We start from the raw sequence: 26,380 nt of genomic DNA, 5'->3' as shown, positions 1-26,380 counted from the left end.
GAGATCATCTGTTCACCTACTCTGCGTCAAACAAAGACAAGGACAGATTTCCACCGGTCTAATGAACATTGCTCATGTTTCTTGATCCAAGAAAGTCTCTTCTTCTTGTTGGTGTCCTCTAGTCGTGGTTTCTTTGCAGCAATTCGACCATAAAGGCCTGATTCATGCAGTCTCCTCTGAACAGTTGATGTTGAGATGTGTCTCTTGAACTCTGTGAAGCATTTATTTGGGCTGCAATCTGAAGTGCCGCTAACTCTAATGAACGTATCCTCTGTAGCGAGGTAACTCTGGGTCTTCCTTTCCTGTGGCGGTCCTCACGAGAGCCAGTTTCATCATAGCGCTTGATGGTTTTTGCGACTGCACTTGAAGAAACCTTAATGTCTAAAACTAATGCTGGACTCTCGCTTCTCTTTGCTTCTTTGAGCTGTTCTTTCCATAATATGGACTTGGTCTTTTACCAAATAGCCCTATCTTCTGTATACCACCCCAACCTCGTCACAACACAACTGGTTGGCTCAAACGCGTTACGACAGAAAGAAATTCCACAAATTAACTTTGAACAAGGCACACCTGTTAATTGAAATGTATTCAAGGTGACTACCTCATGAAGCTGGTTGAGAGAATGCCAAGTGTGTGCGAAGCTGTCATCAAGGCAAAGGGTGGCTACTTTGAAGAATATCAAATATCAAATATATTTTGAATTAACACTTTTTTTGGTTACTACATGATTCCATATGTGTTATTTCATAGTTTTGATGTCTGTGTTTGTGTTTTGATACAATGTAGAACATAGTAAAACTTATATATAAATAAATAAAAGCTAAGTAATTGTTTGTCTGAATTAACTTTCTCCCAGATATGGTTAATTCTTCCAGAATAAGTAAAGATTTGTCCTTGTTTGTTTTGTGTTTTTAGTAATCATTGGAACCGTATCTGCATCATCTTTCTGTTTGTGGAACACATGCTGATAGGCTTTGAGTCTGAGGAGAGGGAGCTCAAGTCTCTGGTCCTTGATCACACTCGTACCATAGGCAAAGTGAGTTTATATCATATATTTTTGTTCTTTAAGTCAACATGCCACCAATTACATTTGTGCTTTGTTTATACTTCTACATAGTTTAAGTCTGATGGTTGCTAAACCTGAAATATGGGATGGAAATAAATGTAAATGTCAACCTGAGCTCTTGAACTATGTTAACGTATTGCAATTTTCTCATTGCATTGAACTTTGTGCGTAAAGGATAAATTCAGTATTTTACAAGTGAATGTTTAAACGGTTCCTAACCCTGGAACTTCAGCTAACTTTTGACACCACTAGCTAAAAACCAATGGGAGTAATGGGCGACAACTATGTCATTTAAAAAAAAAACATTCAACTGAAATCAACTCAATTGGTTGGATGTCATTTTAACTAATCTATGTGACTGCTAATTATCTCGTGTGGCAGATTCTGGCAAAAAACTCAGACGTAAAATCGGAGGAACCATTTGCGGCCATCATTACAGTACTGAAGACTTGCAAGCAAAAAGCAAGTGATCTGATTTGCAAGTAGGTCTATATGATATAATTTATTTAGTGTAAAAGTCTATTCATATTATATGTCTACATTATTCGCTGTGGTTGATAAGCTGTATACAGAATTTGATGTTTAATAACGGCAGCTATTTTTTTCTCTTTAGGTTTGGTTTCCAGTGCCGTGTGTGCATGGGGGAACCACAAGACCCCGTGGACCTGCCCTGCCACCACATGTTCTGTCTGACCTGTGTCAGAGGATGTCTCAACACAGGCCAAATGTACTGCCCCACGTGCAAACACGAACTCCCAGATGACTTCGAGGTCAAAGTGACTGAGGACATAAGGTGGGTGTGTTTTACCCTTTTTTTTAAATCTGGATAACCAATGATAAAGGACATGTCTTTCCCTGTTAACCGTCTTATCTGTCTAATCTGTCTACTATGGTTTTGCAGAGCTTGCATCACACTAAACGCTCAGTTCAGGCAGAGTTGCAATGCGTTTTTCATAGACCTGGTCACTACTGTGTGCTTCAAGGACAACATCCCCCCATCAAAAGGTGTCATCCTGCACCTGTTGTCCTTCCTCATGGTTGAGACAGAACCCATCCCACTCATCAGAGGTACCCTCAACACACACACACACACTAGCCAAAATTATAGTGTTTAGATTCCATTTGTTCCTGTATTCTTTTTGACATTTTAAGCATTAAACAGACCAGAGGGAAGATTGTGGCTCAGTAAAATGTTTTTATCTGTGTTCTGATATGTATTATATTTGTACCAGCACAAAGTCAGATACACACCAAAGATTTCTCACCATTTGATGAGTCTATGGACAAGAATCCTGTGGTGCGATCAGTGATACTCAAGCTTCTGCTCAAGTACACGTGAGTGAACCAGGAAATAAATGTTGTTTATACACTATATATACAAAAGTATGTGGACACCCCTTCAAATGAGTGGATTCAGCTATTTCAGCCACACCCGTTGCTGACAGGTGTATAAAATCGAGCACACAGCAATGCGATCTCCATAGACAAACATTAGCAGTAGAATGGCCTTACTGAAGAGCTCTGTGACTTTCAACATGGCACCGTCATAGGATGCCACCTTTCCAGAAAGTCAGTTCGTAAAATGTTTGCCTTGCTGGACCTGCCCCGGTCAACTGTAAGTGCTGTTATTGTGAAGTGGAAACGTCTAGGAGCAACAATGGCTCAGCTGCGAAGTGGTAGGCCACAAAAGCTCACAGAACGGGACCATTGAGTGCTGAAGCGTTTACTGCGTAAAAACTGTCTGTCCTTGTTTGCAACACTCCACTACCGAGTTCCAAACTGCCTCTGGAAGCAACGTCAGCACAAGGACTGTTTGTCGGGAGCTTCATGAAATGGGTTTCCATGGCCGAGCAGCCGTACACAAGCCTAAGATCACCATGCGCAATGCCAAGCGTCGGCTGGAGTGGTGTAAAGCTTGCCGCCATTGGACTCTGGAGCAGTGGAAACGTGTTCTCTGGCGTGATGACTCACGCTTCACCATCTGGCAGTCTGACGGACGAATCTGGGTTTGGCGGATGCCAGGAGAATGCTACCTGCCCCAATGTTTAGTGCCAACTGTAAAGTTTGGTGGAAGCGGAATAATGGTCTGGGGCTGTTTTTCATGGTTCGGGCTCGGCGCCTTAGTTCCAGTGAAGGAAAATCTTAACGCTAACGCATACTATGACATTATAGACGATTCTGTGCTTCCAACTTTGTGGCAACAGTTTGGGGAAGGCCCTTTCCTGTTTCAGCATGACAATGCCCCCGTGCACAAAGCGAGGTCTATACAGAAATGGTTTGTCAAGATCGGTTTGGAAGAACTTGATTGACCTACACAGAGACCTGACCTCAACCCCATCGAACACCTTTGGGATGAATTTGAATGCCAACTGCAAGCCAGGCCTAATCGCCCAACATTAGTACCCAATCTCACTAATGCTCTTGTGGCTGAATGGAAGCAAGTTTCGCAGCAATGTTCCAACATCTAGTGGAAAGCCTTACCAGAAGAGTGGAGGCTGTTATAGCAGCAAAGGGGGGGGGGGGACCAACTCCATATTAATGCCCATGATTTTGCAATGAGATGTTTGACGAGCTGGTGTCCACATACTTTTCGTCATGTAGTGTATCACTGCAATGCTGCTGTAACCAGCAACGCAATTCAGTTGGTTTCAGATGTTATCAAACATTTGACTGAAAATTAACTCTTTTTTTATTTTTTTATTTTTTTTTTAGCTTTGATGACGTCAAAGAATATCTGCAGCAGTATTTGACATTGATAGAAGAGAGCAACATTCTAGAGGCTGAGGATAAAAATGAACTTTATGCGCTCTACATCAACTGCCTTGAGGTAGGATCTGACAGGATTTCACCCTAAATCAATGGAGTGCTATCACTATTCTATTTGTAAAAGAGGTCTTCTAACCTCAACGGGACTTTATGGATAAATAAAGGTTAAATAAATGGAATAGATGTTTATAACTGTTTTTCTGCAGGACTCCATGTTCGACAGAAAGCCACATGAATGCCAGAAGCCTGCAGATCAGCAGGCCTACCTGCAGAATGAGACTGAGTTCTTGCGTCACTTCCTGGACTTTGTCACTACGTCGGCTGAGACCGTCACAATAGAGTACCTGCAACAGATCGCGAGGGTCCGTCTATGCCTGGACATGGCTGCACACCTGCTCCATAGCAAAAAAATGCATGAAATGTATGCATTCACTACTGTAAGTCGCTCTGGATAAGAGCGTCTGCTAAGTGACTAAAATGTAAATGTAATACAGTCTGGTAAAAACACTCAGTCAATATGGCGTCATGAATTCTGATCCTTGTTGCTTTCAAAATTGTGCTTGTTGGTGTAAATGAATTATAGTTGTTTTTTTATACGGAATGTTTTATAAAGAATGCTTGCAATCACTTTGACTGACTGATCCAAGATCTGTCCTCGGTTCCTCACATTGTGTGCAGGGGAATGTGAAAATCCTCAGGATGTTGTCGAGGAGTTCCTGTGTAAGGAGAGTAAGAACGACTGGTACCGGGTTTACCTGATCCGCAACGTCAGCAGCCAGCACGGTGTAGAGTATGTCCAGAGAATGCTGAAGGATACAGAGAAGTACAGGTGGCTTTTTCCTGAAGAGTTGCAGCAGCAGGTACATCACAGGGTTTCATGAAACGTTTCATACTCCATTTGTTTTAAACTGTTGAAATTACCCATCGGCCCTGTTTCCTGTTCTCTATTGTTTACAAACATGTTTCTAAAGAGGACCTGAGCGGGTTAGATACAATGATGTGTATTTCCTAGCTAGTACTGTGAAGGACGATGTTCTAGATATCAGGGTCTTCCATCGTCTTGTATGCAGAATGAAGATGTTGGCCAGATGGACCAGTATCTCGTCTATGGAGACGACTACCAGGATATCCGCGAGGCTGTTGCCAAAGCAGTACTAGAGGACAGTGTGCAGGAGATTGAGGATACCTGTCAGGTATTAGTTTAACTCCACTAAACTCAATACCACTGTATGTAATGTGTGTGTGTGTGTGTGTGTGTATTAGTTTTATTAAAACTATTTCTAACCTAAGAGTTTATGGATGTTTGGTGAATTTGTCCTCATCTTTGTGTGTTGTTTTGTTGTAGAGATGTACTGCACCTGCAAGGAGGCGGACCTTGTATGTCCTGCTGTCTCTTTTCAGAGAAGTCACCAGTCTGTACCGAGCAGCCAACACAGGCCTCCACCCCACCCCTAAGGTAGGAATACAGGCCTCTACCCCGCCCCTAAGGTAGGAATACAGGCCTCTACCCCGCCCCTAAGGTAGGAAGACAGGCCTCTACCCCACCCCTAAGGTAGGAACACAGGCCTCTACCCCGCCCCTAAGGTAGGAACACAGGCCTCTACCCCGCCCCTAAGGTAGGAACACAGGCCTCTACCCCACCCCTAAGATAGGAAGACAGGCCTCTACCCCGCCCATAAGGTAGGAATACAGGCCTCTACCCCGCCCCTAAGGTAGGAATACAGGCCTCTACCCCACCCCTAAGGTAGGAATACAGGCCTCTACCCCGCCCCTAAGGTAGGAACACAGGCCTCTACCCCGCCCCTAAGGTAGGAAGACAGGCCTCTACCCCGCCCCTAAGGTAGGAATACAGGCCTCTACCCCGCCCCTAAGGTAGGAACACAGGCCTCTACCCCGCCCCTAAGGTAGGAACACAGGCCTCTACCCCGCCCCTAAGGTAGGAATACAGGCCTCCACCCCACCCCTAAGGTAGGAACACAGGCCTCTACCCCGCCCCTAAGGTAGGAATACAGGCCTCTACCCCGCCCCTAAGGTAGGAATACAGGCCTCCACCCCACCCCTAAGGTAGTAATACAGGCCTCTACCCCTAAGGTAGGAAGACAGGCCTCTACCCCTAAGTTAGGAAGACAGGCCCCTACCCCACCCCTAAGTTAGGAAGACAGGCCTCTACCCCCATTCTAAGGTAGGAACACAGGCCTCTACCCCGCCCCTAAGGTAGGAAGACAGGCCTCCACCCCTAAGGTAGGAAGACAGGCCTCCACCCCTAAGGTAGGAAGACAGGCCTCCACCCCTAAGGTAGGAACACAGGCCTCTACCCCACCCCTAAGGTAGGAATACAGGCCTCTACCCCACCCCTAAGGTAGGAACACAGGCCTCCACCCCACCCCTAAGGTAGGAAGACAGGCCTCCACCCCTAAGGTAGGAAGACAGGCCTCCACCCCACCCCTAAGGTAGGAACACAGGCCTCCACCCCACCCCTAAGGTAGGAAGACAGGCCTCTACCCCACCCCTAAGGTAGGAAGACAGGCCTCCACCCCGCCCCTAAGATAGGAAGACAGGCCTCCACCCCACCCCTAAGGTAGGAAGACAGGCCTCCACCCCACCCCTAAGGTAGGAAGACAGGCCTCCACCCCGCCCCTAAGGTAGGAAGACAGGCCTCCACCCCGCCCCTAAGGTAGGAAGACAGGCCTCCACCCCACCCCTAAGGTAGGAAGACAGGCCTCCACCCCACCCCTAAGGTAGGAAGACCGGCCTCTACCCCGCCCCTAAGGTAGGAATACAGGCCTCCACCCCGCCCCTAATGTAGGAACACAGGCCTCTACCCCTTCCCCTAAGGTAGGAAGACAGCCCCCTACCCCGCCCCTAAGGTAGGAAGACAGGCCCCTACCCCACCCCTAAGGTAGGAAGACAGGCCTCCACCCCGCCCCTAAGGTAGGAACACAGGCCTCCACCCCACCCCTAAGGTAGGAACACAGCCCCCTACCCCGCCCCTAAGCTATACACGTTAGACCATCTCCTTCAACTCCACATCAGAGGGAAAACTGTTAGCCCACAACTAACGATAGAGTTGGCAAACTATTCTGATTTTTATGTTATAATAGTTATACTTTGAATTATATTGACTTTTTGTAGACTTCAGAAAATCCCAATTACATTTATCCAAAATGTCTGACTTTGTTTTATTCCTCCAGCAATGCAAAGCACTTGAGGACTTCATCGAGGGATCAAGGTACCTAAATTGCAGGGAAGTGAGGGACTTTGCCAAATAATTGGTTCACAACAGGATGGGAGGACTGAGTGTCCTGGCAGACCGGTCCAGTGTGGAGCACACCCTTATAGAGCTGGTTGTCCACATGTCTGCTGTGCTGCTCACTGGGACAGAAGGGCTGCTCACACCTCTTCAGCAGCTTGGCCTGTCTCCCAACAATATGCTGGTATGATTCTCATCAGCACCTGTCAATATCTTACATTGACTTTCTCCTTGTTGACTGTGAGAGTTGTCTTTATCTGCTTATGTCTATCCCAACAGAGTGCCTTTCTACCCACAATGCCTGAGGACATGCTGGCTGTCGCTCAAAGGCTTATAACACAGAGTGAAGTGGATTATGGACTCTCCTGGTACTGTAAGTACAGACATTTTGAATCCTAACCTGATAAATGCATGTACTATAACTTGAACTTTGAGTAAATCATCCGAGTTACACCTCTGTGAAATTGTATTTGTTAACATCGTGCTACAGGAAGCATATAGACAGTATAGACATATAAATTAATTGTTATTTTCAGATTCAGCTAATACAATTTTGGGTTAAAAACAATGACATTTCTGTAATAATAAGCTCAGTTTTGACTCAAATCTCAACAGCTTGTCCGAATGGTCACCCCTGTGTTGTGGATAAGGTAAGCAAAGTTCTTCATGTAAAATTGCGTTAGTTTCATATTTTATGTTCATTAGCTAAGCAAACAGCCAACTGATTTACTCACTCTATTGCAGTGTGGTCAACCCACCCATAAGGCACAATGTCTAGAGTGTAGGGTGGAGATTGGAGGGGAGAACCATGTTCCCTTGACTGGTTTCCAGAAGATGGAGCTACAGCAGTAAGTCAGCTCTCTAAGGGTCCAACATAGATATTACTGCCAAAGCATCAGAGTAGGAGTGCTGATGTAAGATCAGTTTGGCCTTTAAAATAATACTAAAGTATATGGACAGGAGGGACCTGATCCTAGACCAGCACTCCCACCACTCTTAGAAAAAGGGTTCTTCATCTATCCTCATAGGATAAGTCTTTGAAGAACCCTTTTGGTTCCAGGTAGAACCCTTTTGGTTCCATGTACAACTCTTTCCACAGAGGGTTCTACATGGAACCCCAAAGGGTCCAACCTGGAACCAAAAAGGGTTCCTACGAAGACAAGAACCCTTTTGGAACCCTTTTTTTCTTAGAGTGTTTTCTGATCCATTTTATACATGGCTCCAGATCTCATGTCATGACCAATAACTGAACGTGTCCTCTTAGGGGAGATCTCACAAGGACTGGCCACATCCTGGGAGACCCTCAGAGGAGGGACAACCCAGACACCCTGGACACCAAAAACATGTCCCTCACCCCCTTCATCCTGGTCAGACTGCTTGGCCTTCCCTGTGGCTCAGTTGGTAGGGCATGGTGTTTGCAACGCCTGCATGGTGTGAGCAACGCCAGGGTTGTGGGTTCGATTCCCACGGGGGGCCAGTACAAAAAAAAAAAAAAAAAAAAAAAAAAAATATGCATGAAATGAAATGTATGCTTTCACTACTGTAAGTCACTCTGGATAAGAGCGTCTGCTAAATGACTAAAATGTAAATGTAAAAAATGTACTGCTCACCCACCTGGCCATGCTGAGAGGGGCCTCAGAGCAGCCACAGGTAGGCCATCTTGTCTGCCAAAGGCTGCCAACTCTTTCTAGCTTTATGGGTCCGGTGTGTGAAAGAACAGTGCCTTAATTAAGTAGGGAGTCCACCCACACTGCCAAGAGGGATTGCTTTGGTGATGAAGTTCCACTTCCTTGTATTATAAAATACATTTTACCAATAGAAATATGATAATTCATGTTATTAATTGTTCAGTGGGTTCTTTCTTGAACATATCATCAACATTAAAGTCAGATTTCATAACATTATAAATCTGATTCATAAGCATCGAGCTCTATTGACAGAGGTGCAGGTTTCTAGTAACAATTTTTGAGGATTTTATATTTTGGTGTTATTCACCTTCAAAGTTGTTTCTGCGGGTCGCTAAAAGCAAAATTTGCATGACGAGCTAAATTTAAATGTAAAAGGCTTTGTATATAAAAAGCTTGGTATACAGTGGGGGAAAAAGTATTTGATCCCCTGCTGATTTTGTACGTTTGCCCACTGACAAAGAAAGGATCAGTCTATAATTTTAATGGTAGGTTTATTTGAACAGTGAGAGACAGAATAACAAAAAAATATCCAGAAAAACGCATGTAAAAAACGTTATAAATTGATTTGCATTTTAATGAGGGAAATAAGTATTTGACCCCTCTGCAAAACATGACTTAGTACTTGGTGGCAAAACACTTCTTGGCAATCACAGAGTGCAGACGTTTTTTGTAGTTGGCCACCAGGTTTGCACACATCTCAGGAGGGATTTTGTCCCACTCCTCTTTGCAGATCTTCTCCAAGTCATTAAGGTTTTGAGGCTGACATTTGGCAACTCGAACCTTCAGCTCCCTCCACAGATTTTCTATGGGATTAAGATGGTTTTAAAGTGCGACTACCTTTTGAACTCTATAGATATTTTTTCTCCTACGTACCAGCCACTTTTCATTCTAGTCTGAGCGCAAACCTTCATACTGACTTTCGGAGAATATTATTGTGAAATCCTGCTATAAACTTCTTTGGATTTCATTACAATAGAAAATTTGAAATTAGTCAAATAAACGAACAAGCTGACTGATGCTACATTTATACAGGTCTTATTGTGAGCTATATAATTAAGTAAACAATGGTACACAATTTCAATTTACTTAAGGTAGGTTGTCCAATCAAAAACGCATATTTTGACCAACGGGTAAAATAATATGTTAATTGTGTGGATTGGTGCTGTTCAAGATGAGGAGGACCATCATTTTTTTTAATTACCATGGCCTTATTTCTATTACAGCATATTGGATGACTGTCATTCATATTCCATTCACCCAGCTCAATGTAACATCGATAGGTTTAGGTTACTACATGATACTCACATTTTCCCTATACCCATCATGAGGTTGCTCCAAACCTACCCTATGAATGAAATTTTACAACGTAGGTGCACAGGTCGAGAGAAACAATTTGAGTAATGAAGGTGACAGACAGTGACACATTCAATACCACCTTGCACTCTTGCCTGCATCTAGCTGATCTAGAGTGTAATCATTAGTCCAACATTTGCAAACGAGAGTTTCTATTGGACAAATTTAGGTATGTTTATACCCATTTCGTTCCTTATGCTTCCGTTTAAGAAATGTTTTTCAACAGAATCGGTTGAATGAATACACCCCTGATCACACGCAAACACAGTTCACTTTCATAGCAGCCAGATACAAACAGCATAATTCCTTCTCGCATCGACGCACTCTCCTCCTCTCACCTTTTCCCTTCGCTTGTGGACTTCAGTGCACAACACATCAGCTGTCTGGGACCTTTACAAGCCAAACCTTCATATCCTAACTGCTAAACACAGCCTACATCGTTGTCACCATATTATCTAACGTCATAGTCAACATAGCTACTAGAACTAACGCGTTAGTAAACACGCTACAATCATGCAGTACAGTGTTCAGTCAGCAAGCAGTTTAGCAGTTACACCGGCGGGCCCTGGTGGCAATACATTTATAAAATCAAAAGCTTACCTTGACTTGGAAAAGTTTGAGCCGGGTGTTTGAGTACGCTAAACTAGCTAGCTAAGAAATTGGAAGAAAAAAATACAACGAAATCCCTCTCTCTCCTTCATTTTTGAGTCAACTACTCACCACATTTTATGCACTGCAGTGCTAGCTAGCTGTAGCTTATGCTTTCAGTACTAGATTCATTCTCTGATCCTTTGATTGGGTGGACAGTTCATGCTGCAAGAGCTCTGATAGGATGGAGGACGTCCTCCGGAAGTTGCCATAATTACCGTGTAAGTCTATGGAAGGGGGTGAGAACCGTGAGCCTCCTAGTTTTTATACTGTAGTCAATGTACCCAGAGGAGGATAGAAGCTAGCTGTCCTCTGGCTACACCATGGTGCTACCCTACAGTTGAGGCTACTGTAGACCTTAATTGCAAAACAGTGTGTTTTAATCAATTATTTGGAGCCGTAAAAATATTTAGTATAGTTTTATCTAAAGGATAACTTTAATGTTTCACTATTTTTATGGAATTCACTGAAGAAGATGGTCCTCCCCTTCATGCTCTGGTATAGATAATCTTCTAAGATAACAGATTATGATCGAGACATGAGGTTAAGAAAATGAAGTTTTTATCCTTGTTGGATGGCCAGAATTCGGGGGACTAAATCAAATGGGGGACTAAATCAAATGGGGGCCAGAGAGAAAAAAAGTAGTCAGAAATGTGGAACACTGTATTGCGTCAGCTAGGCTGGATTCTGTGCAAGAATTAAGGCTACCTGACAGGCTCACTTTCCTGTTGAACTCGTTCTTTCTTCTCGAACCCACAGGACATTAAAAAAAAAGAGGTAAGATGGATATCGATTTTGAGACGAATTATTTCATGTTCTTTTTCAAATATTTCTCAGAAAAACAAGAATCTCTCTGAAAATGTCAACTGAGCACTAAGCATACAGTGGGGGAACAAAGTATTTGATCCCCTGCTGATTTTGTACGTTTGCACACTTACAAAGTAATGATCAGTCTATAATTTTAATGGTAGGTTTATTTGAACAGTGAGAGACAGAATAACAACAACAACAAAAAAGACGCATGTCAAAAATGTTATAAAATTATTTGCATTTTAATGAGGGAAATAAGTATTTGACCCCTCTGCAAAACATGACTTAGTACTTGGTGGCAAAACCCTTGTTGGCAATCACAGAGGTCAGATGTTTCTTGTAGTTGGCCACCAGGTTTGCACACATCTCAGGAGGGATTTTGTCCCACTCCTCTTTGCAGATCTTCTCCAAGTCATTAAGGTTTCGAGGCTGACGTTTGGCAACTCAAACTCACAGATTTTCTATGGGATTAAGGTCTGGAGACTGGCTAGGCCACTCCAGGACCTTAATGTGCTTCTTCTTGAGCCACTCCTTTGTTGCCTTGGCCGTGTGTTTTGGGTCATTGTCATGCTGGAATACCCATCCACGACCCATTTTCAATGCCCTGGCTGAGGGAAGGAGGTTCTCACCCAAGATTTGATGGTACATGGCCCTGTCCATCGTCCCTTTGATGCGGTGAAGTTGTCCTGTACCCTTAGCAGAAAAACACCCCCAAAGCATAATGTTTCCACCTCCATGTTTGACGGTGGGGATGGTGTTCTTGGGGTCATAGGCAGCATTCCTCCTCCTCCAAACACGGCGAGTTGAGTTGATGTCAAAGAGCTCCATTTTGGTCTCATCTGACTACAACACTTTCCCCCAGTTGTCCTCTGAGTCATTCAGATGTTCATTGGCAAACTTCAGATGGGCATGTATATGTATTCTTGAGCAGGGGGACCTTGCGTGCGCTGTAGGATTTCAGTCCTTCACGGCGTAGTGTATTACCAATTGTTTTCTTGGTGACTATGGTCCCAGCTGCCTTGAGATCATTGACAACATCCTCCCGTGTAGTTCTGGGCTGATTCCTCACCGTTCTCATTATCATTGCAACTCCACGAGGTGAGATCTTGCATGGAGCCCCAGGCCGAGGGATATTGACAGTTCTTTTGTTTCTCCTCCATTTGCGAATAATCGCACCAAATGTTGTCACCTTCTCACCAAGCTGCTTGGCGATGGTCTTGTAGCCCATTCCAGCCTTGTGTAGGTCTACAATCTTGTCCCTGACATCCTTGGAGAGCTCTTTGGTCTCTTTGGTCTTGGCCATGGTGGAGAGTTTGGAATCTGATTGATTCCTTCTGTGGACAGTGTATAATATTAGCTATTTTCTCCATCCACTGAGTGGACACGACATTGGATTCAGGGAAATCCAGAGGCGGAGGGGTAGATGGTGAAACGGTGAGTAAGAAAATAGCTAATATTATTCTGATGAGCTTCTGACGTTCACTTATATATCCATGGCTGCCAATGTCACATTGAATGTGTGAAGTAAGCAGCCTAGCAAGGCACATGCTAGCCGAACGACTTATCACGGGCTAGCTTCATGGCTTATGTCACCTAGCTAACATTAGATGGATAGCTAGCTACAGATCTTAATTTGAGCCAGTTTGCTACAGCAGGAAAATAATCCTCCAGCAACAGAAAATGTGAAGTATTATGTGAATTATACATTAATGGACATTTGTTGGGGTTTATACATTTTTCGTAAGTGAAAATCAAGTCTGAAAGTGGAAATTACAAACTTCAGAAGCTTTTTTTAAACCTCAAATACACTACAAGTGTTAAATGCGTTGCAGGAAAGTTCTCCTGCAACAAGATGATCAAATTAAGATCCTACATCTGTAGTGACATCAAAAGTGGATGACGTGGATCGGTGAAATGTCAACACAGCTGGGACACCTCGTTGTTTCTGGATACATGTTATAATGCATGGCGCGCTAAAGTAGCAGCAAGAGTAGGCCTATGGGTCACTAACTAGCTTATTTAGCAGATTGTAACGGGCTAATGTGATGCTTCATTAGCCGTTACAGATTACGTACTGTTTGGCATAGTACAGAGAATTTTGGACCAACCTTAACTTGAAGATACTTCCTCAATTCCCGACTAAACATCCATGTCTAATTTGCGGGGGGAGATTATTTTCTCTTTCTAAAAACTGCAAATCAGATCCTAAATTAACCCCAGTTTCTATCCCCCTAAAATCCCTTCACCACCCAGGGGAAATAGAGTAGAGGATGTGAGGACTACAAGGCTGGACAATCATGGGTGTGTCTTGAGCCTGTCATTGATCTACATAGTTCCTATAAATGAAGCTATACTTTGATGCATGACAGACAGACAAGGTGACTATTCACTAACTCCACCTACAGTATTTGTCTGTGTTTCACGAGTCACCAGACAGCAACTATTCAGCGTCACTGAAGTTTGTCCAGACAAATGCCGTGTACTACACATTCATTTGAGTAGCCTGTAAAGGTATGTCACTGTCAATCACACAAGCGATACCCAGAAAACTGAGAAAGATTATTCTCTCTCTCCAAAAACAGCCAATCAGATCCTAAATTGACCCCATTTTCATCAGTCCATGATAGTTTGTTTGTCCACTTAATGATGAAATGCCTATGTTATGTTATGTTGTTATGTTATGTTGTGAATTTGAGCATGAATTATCCCTTTATTTAAGATTACTCTGATGTTTTTCGTACGATGTACCCAATGATTAATGAAGACTTGCTCGGTAGGTCTATGTCCTCACTGTGGTTTTACAGACGTGTTTAATACATCTTATTTACACACTTTATTTGAATATTTATGAAATGCATATTGTTATATTTGGTAGCATTTATTTGTTTTTCCCTTCAACCCCTTTCGATGCGTGGAACGGATGTGGGTGTGGCTAGGTCTACATAAGGGTGCACTTTTTTTTTTTAACTCACAAAAGCTCTGTGAGGCCGATACGTAAGCTTATTAAAGATCAGTGATACTAAGCTTATTAAAGATCAGTGATACTAAGCTTATTAAAGATCAGTGATAGAGCAGTGTGCGGTTTCCTTTTTCCTTCATTTTGTCCATCCCCCCCCCCTAAAATCCCTCCACCACCCAGGTGAAATTGAGTAGAAGAGGTGGCTTGAGCCAATCATTGATCTACATAGGGTGGGTAGGAACCCGACAGCACTGTCTTGACTGTATACACAGAGAGAATCCCTACCTGATTCTGTTCTCTGGGCTAAACTGAGAACATCAAAATGGTAATGGTATGGACTGAACCCCGAGACAGACATAATGACAAATTCAACATCCTACCTATGCGATTCATGTGTCTTACAGACGCTCAGTAGCGATATTGTTATATTGACATAAAGTGAGTTGTGGATGACATTGTACATTTTCTTTCCCCAAAATGGGTCCATGTTTTGCTTTGTTTATCACACAATGCCTGTTCTGAAGAATCCAGTATATAAATATGCAGTGTGTGTATAAACAGTTTAACCAAAAATGTATTGTACAATAGTAGATAGTGTATATTACAATGAGCTATTTGAAGTAAACAGCATAGACATAGTGTGAAAAACAATATAAAAGTGTTTGTGAGTATGTTTAATGGTGTGTGTGTGTGTGTGTGTGTGTGGCTGTGTGTGTGTGTGTGTGTGTGTGTGTGTGTGTGTGTGTGTGTGTGTGTGTGTGTGTGTGTGTGTGTGTGTGTGTGTGTGTGCTTACTACAGGAGAATGATGGCTGTTCAATCTGAGCAAACAATAAAATGGAAAACAAATTGTTCATTATAGTCTACTCTTATGGTCAGGGTTCTATCACATATTGATAAGATGTTACAATGTTACAATCTTTTTACAGGGTTATGTTATAAGAAGCACCATGGAAAATTCAAACCATGTCTGTGTTCTAAGAAGCCACGACTTCCTCCTCTCTTGGCTATAACCTACAGTACATACACTACATGACCAAAAGTATGTGGACACCTGCTCGTCGAACATCTATTTCCAAAATCATTGGATATGGAGTTGGTCCCCCGTTGCTGCTTTAACGACCTCCACTCTTCTGGGAAAGGTTTTCCACTGCAACATTGCTGCAGGGACTTGCTTCCATTCAGCCACAAGGGCATTAGTGAGGTCGGGTACTGATGTTGGGCGTTTAGGCCTGGCTTGTAATCGGCGTTCCAATTCATCCCAAAGGTGTTCGATGGGATTGAGGTCAGGGCTCTGTGCAGGCCAGTCAAGTTCTTCCACACTGATCTCGACAAACCATTTCTGTATGGACCTCACTTTGTGCACGGGTGCATTGTCATGCGTGATTCATCTCTCCAGAGAACGCGTTTCCACTGCTCCAGAGTCCAATGTCTGCGAGCTTTACACCACTCCAGCCGACGCTTGGCATGCGCATGGTGATCTTAGGCTTGTGTGTGACTGCTCGGCCATGGAAACCCATTTCATGATGCTCCAGACGAACAGTTCTTGAGGCAGTTTGAAACTCGGTAGTGAGTATTGCAATCACGCTTCAGCACTCGGCGGTCCCGTTCTGTGAGCTTGTGTGGCCTACCACTTTGCGGCTGAGCCAGTGTTGCTCCTAGATGTTTCCATTTCACAATAACAGCACAGTTGACTGGGGCAGCTCTAGCAGGGCAGAAATTTGACGAACTGACTAGTTGGAAAGGTGGCATCCTATGACGTTGCCACGTTGAAAGTCATTGATCTCTTCAGTAAGGCCATTCTACTGCCAATGTTTGTCTTTGGAGATTGCATGGCTGTGGCTGAAATAGCCAAATCCACTAATTTGAAGGGATGTCCACATACTTTTGTATATACAGTGTACACATTCTGTTACAGGAACACTGGTGTTATTGTTCAGAGAATACAAGCTAACTAGTAATGTTGTAGTCCAGACTCATCAACAGTGTAATATCTGGATGACGGTTGATAATAATAAGTAAATACAAAGGAACATGCAGTTGAATTACATTTTTATTGATATGCAATGTATTTAGTATAGAATATGAATTGTGATTTAACCAAGTGACAGCCTTATTCTAAGGGCACTGGCTCATCACAACAATGTGCAAGAAGTTGGCCTATTGTATTGGTATTGGCCTATTGCTAATAGTATTGTTAACCTTACACATTCTAGCTACTGTCCATCACTGATACGTGAACGGAAGAGTTGGTTTCCTTGGCTCCCTATAAAAGGTTTTAGGGTCAACCAACACTTAGATTATTTTATTTTGGGGAGGCAGGTTGCCTAGTGGTTAGAGTGTAGGGGCGGCAGGTTGCCTAGTGGTTAGAGTGTAGGGGCGGCAGGTAGCCTAGTGGTTAGAGTGTAGGGGCGGCAGGTAGCCTAGTGGTTAGAGTGTAGGGGCAGGCAGGTTGCCTAGTGGTTAGAGTGTAGGGGCAGGCAGGTTGCCTAGTGGTTAGAGTGTAGGGGCAGGCAGGTTGCCTAGTGGTTAGAGTGTAGGGGCGGCAGGTAGCCTAGTGGTTAGAGTGTAGGGGCGGCAGGTAGCCTAGTGGTTAGAGTGTAGGGGCAGGCAGGTTGCCTAGTGGTTAGAGTGTAGGGGCAGGCAGGTTGCCTAGTGGTTAGAGTGTAGGGGCAGGCAGGTTGCCTAGTGGTTAGAGTGTAGGGGCGGCAGGTAGCCTAGTGGTTAGAGTGTAGGGGCAGGCAGGTAGCCTAGTGGTTAGAGTGTAGGGGCAGGCAGGTTGCCTAGTGGTTAGAGTGTAGGGGCAGGCAGGTTGCCTAGTGGTTAGAGTGTAGGGGCAGGCAGGTTGCCGAGTGGTTAGAGTGTAGGGGCGGCAGGTAGCCTAGTGGTTAGAGTGTAGGGGCAGGCAGGTTGCCTAGTGGTTAGAGTGTAGGGGCAGGCAGGTTGCCTAGTGGTTAGAGTGTAGGGGCGGCAGGTTGCCTAGTGGTTAGAGTGTAGGGGCGGCAGGTAGCCTAGTGGTTAGAGTGTAGGGGCAGGCAGGTTGCCGAGTGGTTAGAGTGTAGGGGCGGCAGGTAGCCTAGTGGTTAGAGTGTAGGGGCAGGCAGGTAGCCTAGTGGTTAGAGTGTAGGGGCGGGCAGGTTGCCTAGTGGTTAGAGATGCCTGGCCTGCCTGGCCTGCCAGCTTAGTGGAGTCTGCCACTAGCACAGTCAGCGTAGTCAGCTCAGCTTTCCCCATTGAGACCGTGTCTGTGCCTCGATCTAGGTTGGGCAAAATTAAAAATGGCGGTGTTCGCTTTAGCAATCTCACTAGTATAAAGACCTCCTCCATTCCTGCCATTATTGAAAGAGATTGTGATACCTCACATCTCAAAATTGGGTTACTTAATGTTAGATCCCTCACTTCCAAGGCAGTTATAGTCAATGAACTAATCACTGATAATAATCTTGATGTGATTGGCCTGACTGAAACATGGCTTAAGCCTGATGAATTTACTGTGTTAAATGAGGCCTCACCCCCTGGTTACACTAGTGACCATACCCCCCGTGCATCCGGCAAAGGCGGAGGTGTTGCTAACATTTACGATAGCAAATTTCAATTTACAAAAAAAAAACAATGACGTTTTCGTCTTTTGAGCTTCTAGTCATGAAATCTATGCATCCTACTCACTCACTTTTTATAGCTACTGTTTACAGGCCTCCTGGGCCATATGCAGTGTTCCTCACTGAGTTCCCTGAATTCCTATCGGATCTTGTAGTCTTCGCAGATAATATTAAAATTTTTGGTGACTTTAACATTCACATGGAAAAGTCCACAGACCCACTCCAAAAGGCTTTCGGAGCCATCATCGACTCAGTGGGTTTTGTCCAACATGTCTCTGGACCTACTCACTGCCACAGTCATATTCTGGACCTAGTTTTGTCCCATGGAATAAATGTTGTGGATCTTAATGTTTTTCCTCATAATCCTGGACTATCAGACCATCATTTTATTACGTTTGCAATTGCAACAAATAATCTGCTCAGACCCCAACCAAGGAGCATTAAAAGTCGTGCTATAAATTCTCAGACAACCCAAAGATTCCTTGATGCCCTTCCAGACTGCCTCTGCCTACCCAAGGACGTCAGAGGACAAAAATCAGTTAACCACCTAACCGAGGAACTCAATTTAACCTTGCGCAATACCCTAGATGCAGTTGCACCCCTAAAAACTAAAAACATCTGTCATAAGAAACTAGCTCCCTGGTATACAGAAAATACACGAGCTCTGAAGCAAGCTTCCAGAAAATTGGAACGGAAATGGCGCCACACCAAACTGGAAGTCTTCCGACTAGCTTGGAAAGACAGTACCATGCAGTATCGAAGAGCCATCACTGCTGCTCGATCATCCTATTTTTCCAACTTAATTGAGGAAAATAAGAACAATCCGAAATTTCTTTTCGATACTGTCGCAAAGCTAACTAAAAAGCAGCCTTCGCAAATGGAGGATGGCTTTCACTTCAGCAGTAATAAATTTATGAACTTCTTTGAGGAAAAGATCATGATCATTAGAAAGCAAATTACAGACTCCTCTTTAAATCTGGGTATTCCTCCAAAGCTCCATTGTCCTGAGTCTACACAACTCTGCCAGGACCTAGGATCAAGGGAGATAAAGTGTTTTAGTACTATATCTCTTGACACAATGATGAAAATAATCATGGCCTCCAAACCCTCAAGCTGCATACTGGACCCTATTCCAACTAAACTACTGAAAGAGCTGCTTCCTGTGCTTGGCCCTCCTATGTTGAACATAATAAACGGCTCTCTATCCACCGGATGTGTACCAAGCTCACTAAAAGTGGCAGTAATAAAGCCTCTCTTGAAAAAGCCGAATCTTGATCCAGAAATTATAAAAAACTATCGGCCTATATCGAATCTTCCATTCCTCTCAATTTTTTGGGGAAAAAGCTGTTGCACAGCAACTCACTGCCTTCCTGAAGACAAACAATGTATACGAAACGCTTCAGTCTGGTTTTAGACCCCATCATAGCACTGAGACTGCACTTGTGAAGGTGGTAAATGACCTTTTAATGACGTCAGACCGAGGCTCTGCATCTGTCCTCGTGCTCCTAGATCTTAGTGCCGCTTTTGATACCATCGATCACCACATTCTTTTGGAGAGATTGGAAACCCAAATTGGTCTACATGGACAAGTTCTGGCCTGGTTTAGATCTTATCTGTCGGAAAGATATCAGTTTGTCCTCTGACAAATCAATTGTAAATTTCGGTGTTCCTCAAGGTTCCGTTTTAGGACCACTATTGTTTTCACTATATATTTTACCTCTTGGGGATGTCATTCGAAAACATAATGTTACATTTCACTGCTATGCAGACGACACACAGCTGTACATTTCAATGAAACTGTCATAGAATAAGTCGTACTCATCCTTAAAAATGTCGTACTGGAGAGAAGAGGACCAAAACGCAGCAGGTATGTGTATGCTCATCGTGTGTATTTATTTACAGACTAAATGAACATCAAAACAACAAAACGAACTCACGAGAATGACCGAACAACCAACAGTCTGGCAAAGCATAGGCTCAACACAGAACATTTCCCCACCACCCCAAAGACAAACACACACACCTATATAGGACTTCCAATCAAAGGCAACTATACACACCTGCCTTCAATTGGAAGTCCCAATCATCAACCCAACATTTAACAAACACAAACCCCCTGCCACATCCTGACCTAGACTAAGCAATACGCCCTCTGCTGGTCAGGACGTGACAGTACCCCCCCCTCAAGGTGCAGACTCCAGGATGCACCTAAAAAAGAAAAACAAGAAAATCCCCAATACCCCAACAAAAACCCAACAAACAATAACCCCTAAACCATAAGGGAGGGAAGGGAGGGTGGCTGCCGTCACCGACGGCACTGTGCTACACCCTCCCTCCCCAACCCACCTATCCTGGAGGTGGCTCAGGTGCAGGCCGTTCCAGGCAGTCGGGCCACTCTGGCAGCACGGGACAGTCTGGGCAGTCTGGCAGCTCGGGACAGTCTGGGCAGTCTGGCAGCTCGGGACAGTCTGGGCAGTCTGGCAGCTCGGGACAGTCTGGCAGCTCGGGACAGTCTGGGCAGTCTGGCAGCTCGGGACAGTCTGGCAGCTCGGGACAGTCTGGGCAGTCTGGCAGCTCGGGACAGTCTGGCAGCTCGGGACAGTCTGGGCAGTCTGGCAGCTCGGGACAGTCTGGGCAGTCTGGCAGCTCGGGACAGTCTGGGCAGTCTGGCAGCTCGGGACAGTCTGGGCAGTCTGGCAGCTCGGGACAGTCTGGGCAGTCTGGCAGCTCGGGACAGTCTGGGCAGTCTGGCAGCTCGGGACAGTCTGGGCAGTCTGGCAGCTCGGGACGTCTGGGCAGTCTGGCAGCTCGGGACGTTCAGGGCAGTCTGGCCGCGCCGGCTGTTCAGGGCAGTCTGGCCGCGCCGGCAGTTCAGGGCAGTCTGGCCGCGCCGGCAGGTCAGGGCAGTCTGGCCACTCCGGCAGGTCAGGGCAGTCTGGCCACGCCGGCAGGTCAGGGCAGTCTGGCCACTCCGGCAGGTCAGGGCAGTCTGGCCACTCCGGCAGGTCAGGGCAGTCTGGCCACTCCGGCAGGTCAGGGCAGTCTGGCCACTCCGGCAGGTCAGGGCAGTCTGGCCACTCCGGCAGGTCAGCGCAGTCTGGCCACTCCGGCAGTTCAGCGCAGTCTGGCCACTCCGGCAGTTCAGCGCAGTCTGGCCACTCCGGCAGTTCAGCGCAGTCTGACCTCTCTGGCGACTGTTGACTGGCGGGCAGCTCTGACGACTGTTGACTGGCGGGCAGCTCTGACGACTGTTGACTGGCGGGCAGCTCTGACGACTGTTGACTGGCGGGCAGCTCTGACGACTGTTGACTGGCGGGCAGCTCTGGCGACTGTTGACTGGTGGGCAGCTCTTGCCCCGTCAAACAGCCCTTGTGCCCCCCCCTAAAAAATTATTTGGGGTGCCTCTCGGTCTCCCTTACCTCGCCAGCCTTCTTCCGCTGCTTGGTCCTTTGTTGGTGGGGAATTCTGTCGTAGAATAAGTCGTACTCATCCTTAAAAATGTCGTACTGGAGAGAAGAGGACCAAAACGCAGCAGGTATGTGTATGCTCATCGTGTGTATTTATTTACAGACTAAATGAACATCAAAACAACAAAACGAACTCACGAGAATGACCGAACAACCAACAGTCTGGCAAAGCATAGGCTCAACACAGAACATTTCCCCACCACCCCAAAGACAAACACACACACCTATATAGGACTTCCAATCAAAGGCAACTATACACACCTGCCTTCAATTGGAAGTCCCAATCATCAACCCAACATTTAACAAACACAAACCCCCTGCCACATCCTGACCTAGACTAAGCAATACGCCCTCTGCTGGTCAGGACGTGACAGAAACATGGTGAAGCCCCAAAATTGCCCTCGCTAGAAGCCTGTGTTTCAGACATAAAGAAGTGGATGGCTGCAAACTTTCTACTTTTAAACTCGGACAAAACAGAGATGCTTGTTCTAGGTCCCAAGAAACAAAGAGATCTTCTGTTGAATCTGACAATTAATCTGGATGGTTGTACAGTCGTCTCAAATAAAACTGTGAAGGACCTCGGCGTTACTCTGGACCCTGATCTCTCTTTTGAAGAACATATCAAGACTGTTTCAAGGACAGCTTTTTTCCATCTACGTAACATTGCAAAAATCAGAAATCTTCTGTCCAAAAATGACGCAGAAAAATTAATCCATGCTTTTGTTACTTCTAGGCTGGACTACTGCAATGCTCTACTTTCCGGCTACCCGGATAAAGCACTAAATAAACTTCAGTTAGTGCTAAATACGGCTGCTAGAATCCTGACTAGAACCCAAAAATTTGATCATATTACTCCAGTGCTAGCCTCCCTACACTGGCTTCCTGTTAAGGCAAGGGCTGATTTCAAGGTTTTACTGCTAACCTACAAAGCATTACATGGGCTTGCTCCTACCTATCTTTCCGATTTGGTCCTGCCGTACATACCTACACGTACGCTACGGTCACAAGACACAGGCCTCCTAATTGTCCCTAGAATTTCTAAGCAAACGGCTGGAGGTAGGGCTTTCTCCTATAGAGCTCCAGTTTTATGGAATGGTCTGCCTACCAATGTGAGAGACGCAGACTCAGTCTCAACCTTTAAGTCTTTACTGAAGACTTATCTCTTCAGTAGGTCCTATGATTAAGTATAGTCTGGCCCAGGAGTGTGAAGGTGAACGGAAAGGCTGGAGCAACGAACCGCCCTTGCTGTCTCTGCCTTGCCGGTTCCCCTCTTTCCACTGGGATTCTCTGCCTCTAACCCTTTTACAGGGGCTGAGTCACTGGCTTACTGATGTTCTTCCATGCCGTCCATGGGAGGGGTGCGTCACTTGAGTGGGTTGAGTCACTGACGTGGTCTTCCTGTCTGGGTTGGCGCCCCCCCTTGGGTTGTGCCATGGCGGAGATCGTTGTGGGCTATACTCGGCCTTGTCTTAGGACGGTAAGTTGGTGGTTGGAGACATCCCTCTAGTGGTGTGGGGGCTGTGCTTTGGCAAAGTGGGTGGGGTTATATCCTGCCTGTTTGGCCCTGTCCGGGGGTATCATCGGATGGGGCCACAGTGTCTTCTGATCCCTCCTGTCTCAGCCTCCAGTATTTATGCTGCAGTAGTTTATGTGTCGGGGGGCTAGGGTCAGTCTGTTACATCTGGAGTATTTCTCTTGTCTTATCCGGTGTCCTGTGTGAATTTAAATATGCTCTCTCTAATTCTCTCTTTCTGTCTTTCTCTCGGAGGACCTGAGCCCTAGGACCATGCCTCAGGACTACCTGGTATGATGACTCCTTGCTGTCCCCAGTCCACCTGGCCGTGCTGCTGCTCCAGTTTCAACTGTTCTGCCTGCGGCTATGGAACCCTGACCTGTTCACCGGACGTGCTTGTTGCACCCTCGACAACTACTATGATTATTATTATTTGACCATGCTGGTCATTTATGAACATTTTAACATTTTAACATCTTGACCATGTTCTGTTATAATATCCACCCTGCACAGCCAGAAGAGGAATGGCCACCCCTCATAGCCTGGTTCCTCTCTAGGTTTCTTCCTAGGTTTTTGGCCTTTCTAGGGAGTTTTTCCTAGGGAGTTTTTCCTAGCCACCGTGCTTCTTTCACATGCTTTGCTTGCTGTTTGGGGTTTTAGGCTGGGTTTCTGTACAGCACTTTGAGATATCAGCTGATGTACGAAGGGCTATATAAAAATAAATTTGATTTGATTTAGAGTGTAGGGGCAGGCAGGTTGCCTTGTGGTTAGAGTGTAGGGGCAGGCAGGTAGCCTAGTGGTTAGAGTGTAGGGGCGGCAGGTAGCCTAGTGGTTAGAGTGTAGGGGCAGGCAGGTTGCCTAGTGGTTAGAGTGTAGGGGCAGGCAGGTTGCCTAGTGGTTAGAGTGTAGGGGCAGGCAGGTAGCCTAGTGGTTAGAGTGTAGGGGCAGGCAGGTAGCCTAGTGGTTAGAGTGTAGGGGCAGGCAGGTAGCCTAGTGGTTAGAGTGTAGGGGCGGCAGGTAGCCTAGTGGTTAGAGCGTTGGGTCAGTAACCAAAAGGTTGCTGGATTGAATCCCTAAGCTGACAAGGTAAAAATCTGTTGTTCTGCCCCCTGAACAAGGCAGTTAACCCACTGTTACCCGGTAGGCTGGCATTGTAAATAAGAATTTGTTCTTAACTGGCTTGCCTAGTTAAATAAAAAATATATTTTGGTCGTCTAGTGGGGATACTTTGTAAACGTTACAGCTGTTGTTTAGTTAGCTAGACAGGTAGCTAAGCTAGATAAATTTCAAGTACAGCTACTTTTTTTAACCATTGATGCTTCAGATAATAAAGTTATCAGAAAAACAGCTGAACTAGCTAGTGTAGTTACAGGTACTCTTATGCTGGAAACATTTTTGGAACAAATTATACATAGTTGCTAGTAGTTACCACTATCTACCTAGCTTTATTGTGTCACGTTCTGACCAGTATGAGGGTTCTTTTGTTAGTGTAGGCTGGTCAGGACGTGGCAGAGGGTATTTGGTTTATGTGGTTCGGGGTGTGTGTATTATGTAGAGGGTAGTTGATTTATGTATTCCGGGGTTTTTTGGTCACTGCTCTGTTAGTCTATGTTCTTTCTAGTTAGTCTGTTTTCTATGTTTAGTTAATTGGGGTGTGGACTCTCAATTGAAGGCAGGTGTTGTCTAGTTGCCTTTGATTGAGAGTCCTATATATTAGGGTGTGTTTGTGTTTGTAATTTGTGGGAGGTTGTCACTTGAATTGCTGTTGTTCGCCTTCAAGTCTGTATTCGTCATCCATCGTTTAGTTTTTTGGTTGTATAAGTGTTTTCATTAAAAAGTTAATTATGAGCACTCAACCCGCTGCGCCTTGGTCCATTCCTGACGACCGTCGTTACATATTGGCCCAGGAAGTAGGTTAGCTTGCCTCTAGCTTCACCGCTAAAACCCAAGGGTTACCGCTAAACTCTGTTTCATCCGTGATTTTTCAATTCCGTTGTAGAAGAGGAGAGTGGATGGTCCTCCACCTTTTCGTAGCTAGCTGTGCTGTTTTCTGTAGTGATTAGCAAAGCTACCCTGACCCTGACTTTTTGGTTTGTTTACTCGTAGAGTGTGGGCTGCGACAGAGACCGTATGGGCTGTGCATACAGAGCAAAGTGGAGATGTACACGCCCGATTAATCAATATTTATAAGGAGCCATACGTCAGTGTTTGGAGGGTGGAACAGAACCAGCAGTTCCACACTAGGACAGGAATTACTTTGAAATGCGCCGGTAACTTCTTCTGGAGGGGTCCTTTTAATCAATTATCAGCTGAATTTTTTTTTAACCTGGCCTCATACCAATATTTAGCAAGCAAATGGGGACAAGCGGGTCTAGAAATACCAATTCAACTCGTGTCAGTCTACAAAAACACACAATCACTGCGTCTGTACATTTGTTGGTATTTTTTGCTAGTTCGCTAGTTATTAGCCAAGTTCTAGCTAATTTCTGGTCAGCAATGGCGGGAGTGATTGGTTCCTACAGGAGCACAACACGTATATATTTCTAGACATCTTTGAAAAGCGAGTTAGGTAAAGAGTGTTGTTTTGAGTCAGACTTGAATATGCAAAGGTATTTTGCATATTGGTTTGTCAGGCTTGAATATGCTAAGAAGCCAATATACATAGGGTAGCCTACCTATTTTCTTATCCTCTGTATGATAATTATTATACTTTTATTTTGTAAAGTGGTTTCTTGCTTCATACAACGCTATTTCCTATTTTTGGACAAATTACTTGAGCTTTTGGAAGTTTTCCTACCTGTTTGACAAGGAGTTCAGCAAGTTACAATTATAGCTGCATGTTCACTCAATAGGTCTCACATCTACAGTAGGTTATCAAAAAGCAAGCAAGTAAGTTTAGTTTCACTCAATAAGTTTTATAATTATCATGGAACTTTAATGCATCACTGGGAAGTAGCAGACGGTGGTACTCTAACCTAAACACTAGAAAAGCCGGGTCTCGAGGGACCCCACTTTGAGCCATCGAGCAGTCATCTGCAACATTGTAATCCCACAGCTTTGAGTTTATTGTAATGTTTACAGGAGTCTGGAAGCAGGTGCAGAAGTTGAGTTTAATAATGAAATGATACAAAAGAACAAACATGAGAAGCGTACTGAACATGAGAGAGAACATTACTGTCTGATGACTGAGGCTTACTGAGGGCTATATAAAAGGAGAGTAATCAGGGTGGTGATGAAGTCCAGGTGTGCTTAATGATGGTGAT

At 44.9% G+C, this 26,380-nt stretch overlaps 2 protein-coding genes across 2 annotated transcripts; both read left to right on the top strand.

Moving 5' to 3' along the window:
• The first annotated feature begins 961 nt into the window (after positions 1-961).
• On the top strand, positions 962-5,324 carry LOC123741597 (E3 ubiquitin-protein ligase rnf213-alpha-like). Its single transcript, XM_045714456.2, has 10 exons — positions 962-1,036; positions 1,448-1,548; positions 1,680-1,859; positions 1,968-2,134; positions 2,299-2,401; positions 3,779-3,893; positions 4,039-4,269; positions 4,531-4,692; positions 4,903-5,025; positions 5,178-5,324. Exons 1-10 carry the CDS (start codon positions 962-964, stop codon positions 5,322-5,324), a joined length of 1,404 nt encoding a protein of 467 aa, XP_045570412.2.
• A 1,792-nt stretch (positions 5,325-7,116) lies between these two features.
• LOC145877463 (E3 ubiquitin-protein ligase rnf213-alpha-like) lies at positions 7,117-25,294 on the top strand. The gene is made up of 6 exons (XM_082973038.1): positions 7,117-7,266; positions 7,362-7,455; positions 7,698-7,732; positions 7,827-7,930; positions 8,347-8,483; positions 25,224-25,294. Exons 1-6 carry the CDS (start codon positions 7,117-7,119, stop codon positions 25,292-25,294), a joined length of 591 nt encoding a protein of 196 aa, XP_082829164.1.
• Positions 25,295-26,380: the final 1,086 nt, after the last annotated feature.

This window comes from Salmo salar, chromosome 03 (genome assembly GCF_965601325.2).
Source record: "Salmo salar chromosome 03, fSalSal1, whole genome shotgun sequence".
Lineage (NCBI taxonomy): Eukaryota > Metazoa > Chordata > Actinopteri > Salmoniformes > Salmonidae > Salmo > Salmo salar.
This window is presented reverse-complemented; position numbering and strand designations above follow the sequence as displayed.

Excerpts from the sequence above, each read along its gene's own strand:
- LOC123741597 (XM_045714456.2), top strand. The coding sequence starts at position 962 with ATGCTGATAGGCTTTGAGTCTGAGGAGAGGGAGCTCAAGTCTCTGGTC. Across the intron at positions 1,549-1,679 it reads GCAAGTGATCTGATTTGCAA|GTTTGGTTTCCAGTGCCGTG; the intron begins GTAGGTCTATAT and ends TTTTCTCTTTAG. Across the intron at positions 2,135-2,298 it reads ACCCATCCCACTCATCAGAG|CACAAAGTCAGATACACACC; the intron begins GTACCCTCAACA and ends TATTTGTACCAG.
- LOC145877463 (XM_082973038.1), top strand. The coding sequence starts at position 7,117 with ATGGGAGGACTGAGTGTCCTGGCAGACCGGTCCAGTGTGGAGCACACC. Across the intron at positions 7,456-7,697 it reads TTATGGACTCTCCTGGTACT|CTTGTCCGAATGGTCACCCC; the intron begins GTAAGTACAGAC and ends AAATCTCAACAG. Across the intron at positions 7,733-7,826 it reads ACCCCTGTGTTGTGGATAAG|TGTGGTCAACCCACCCATAA; the intron begins GTAAGCAAAGTT and ends ACTCTATTGCAG.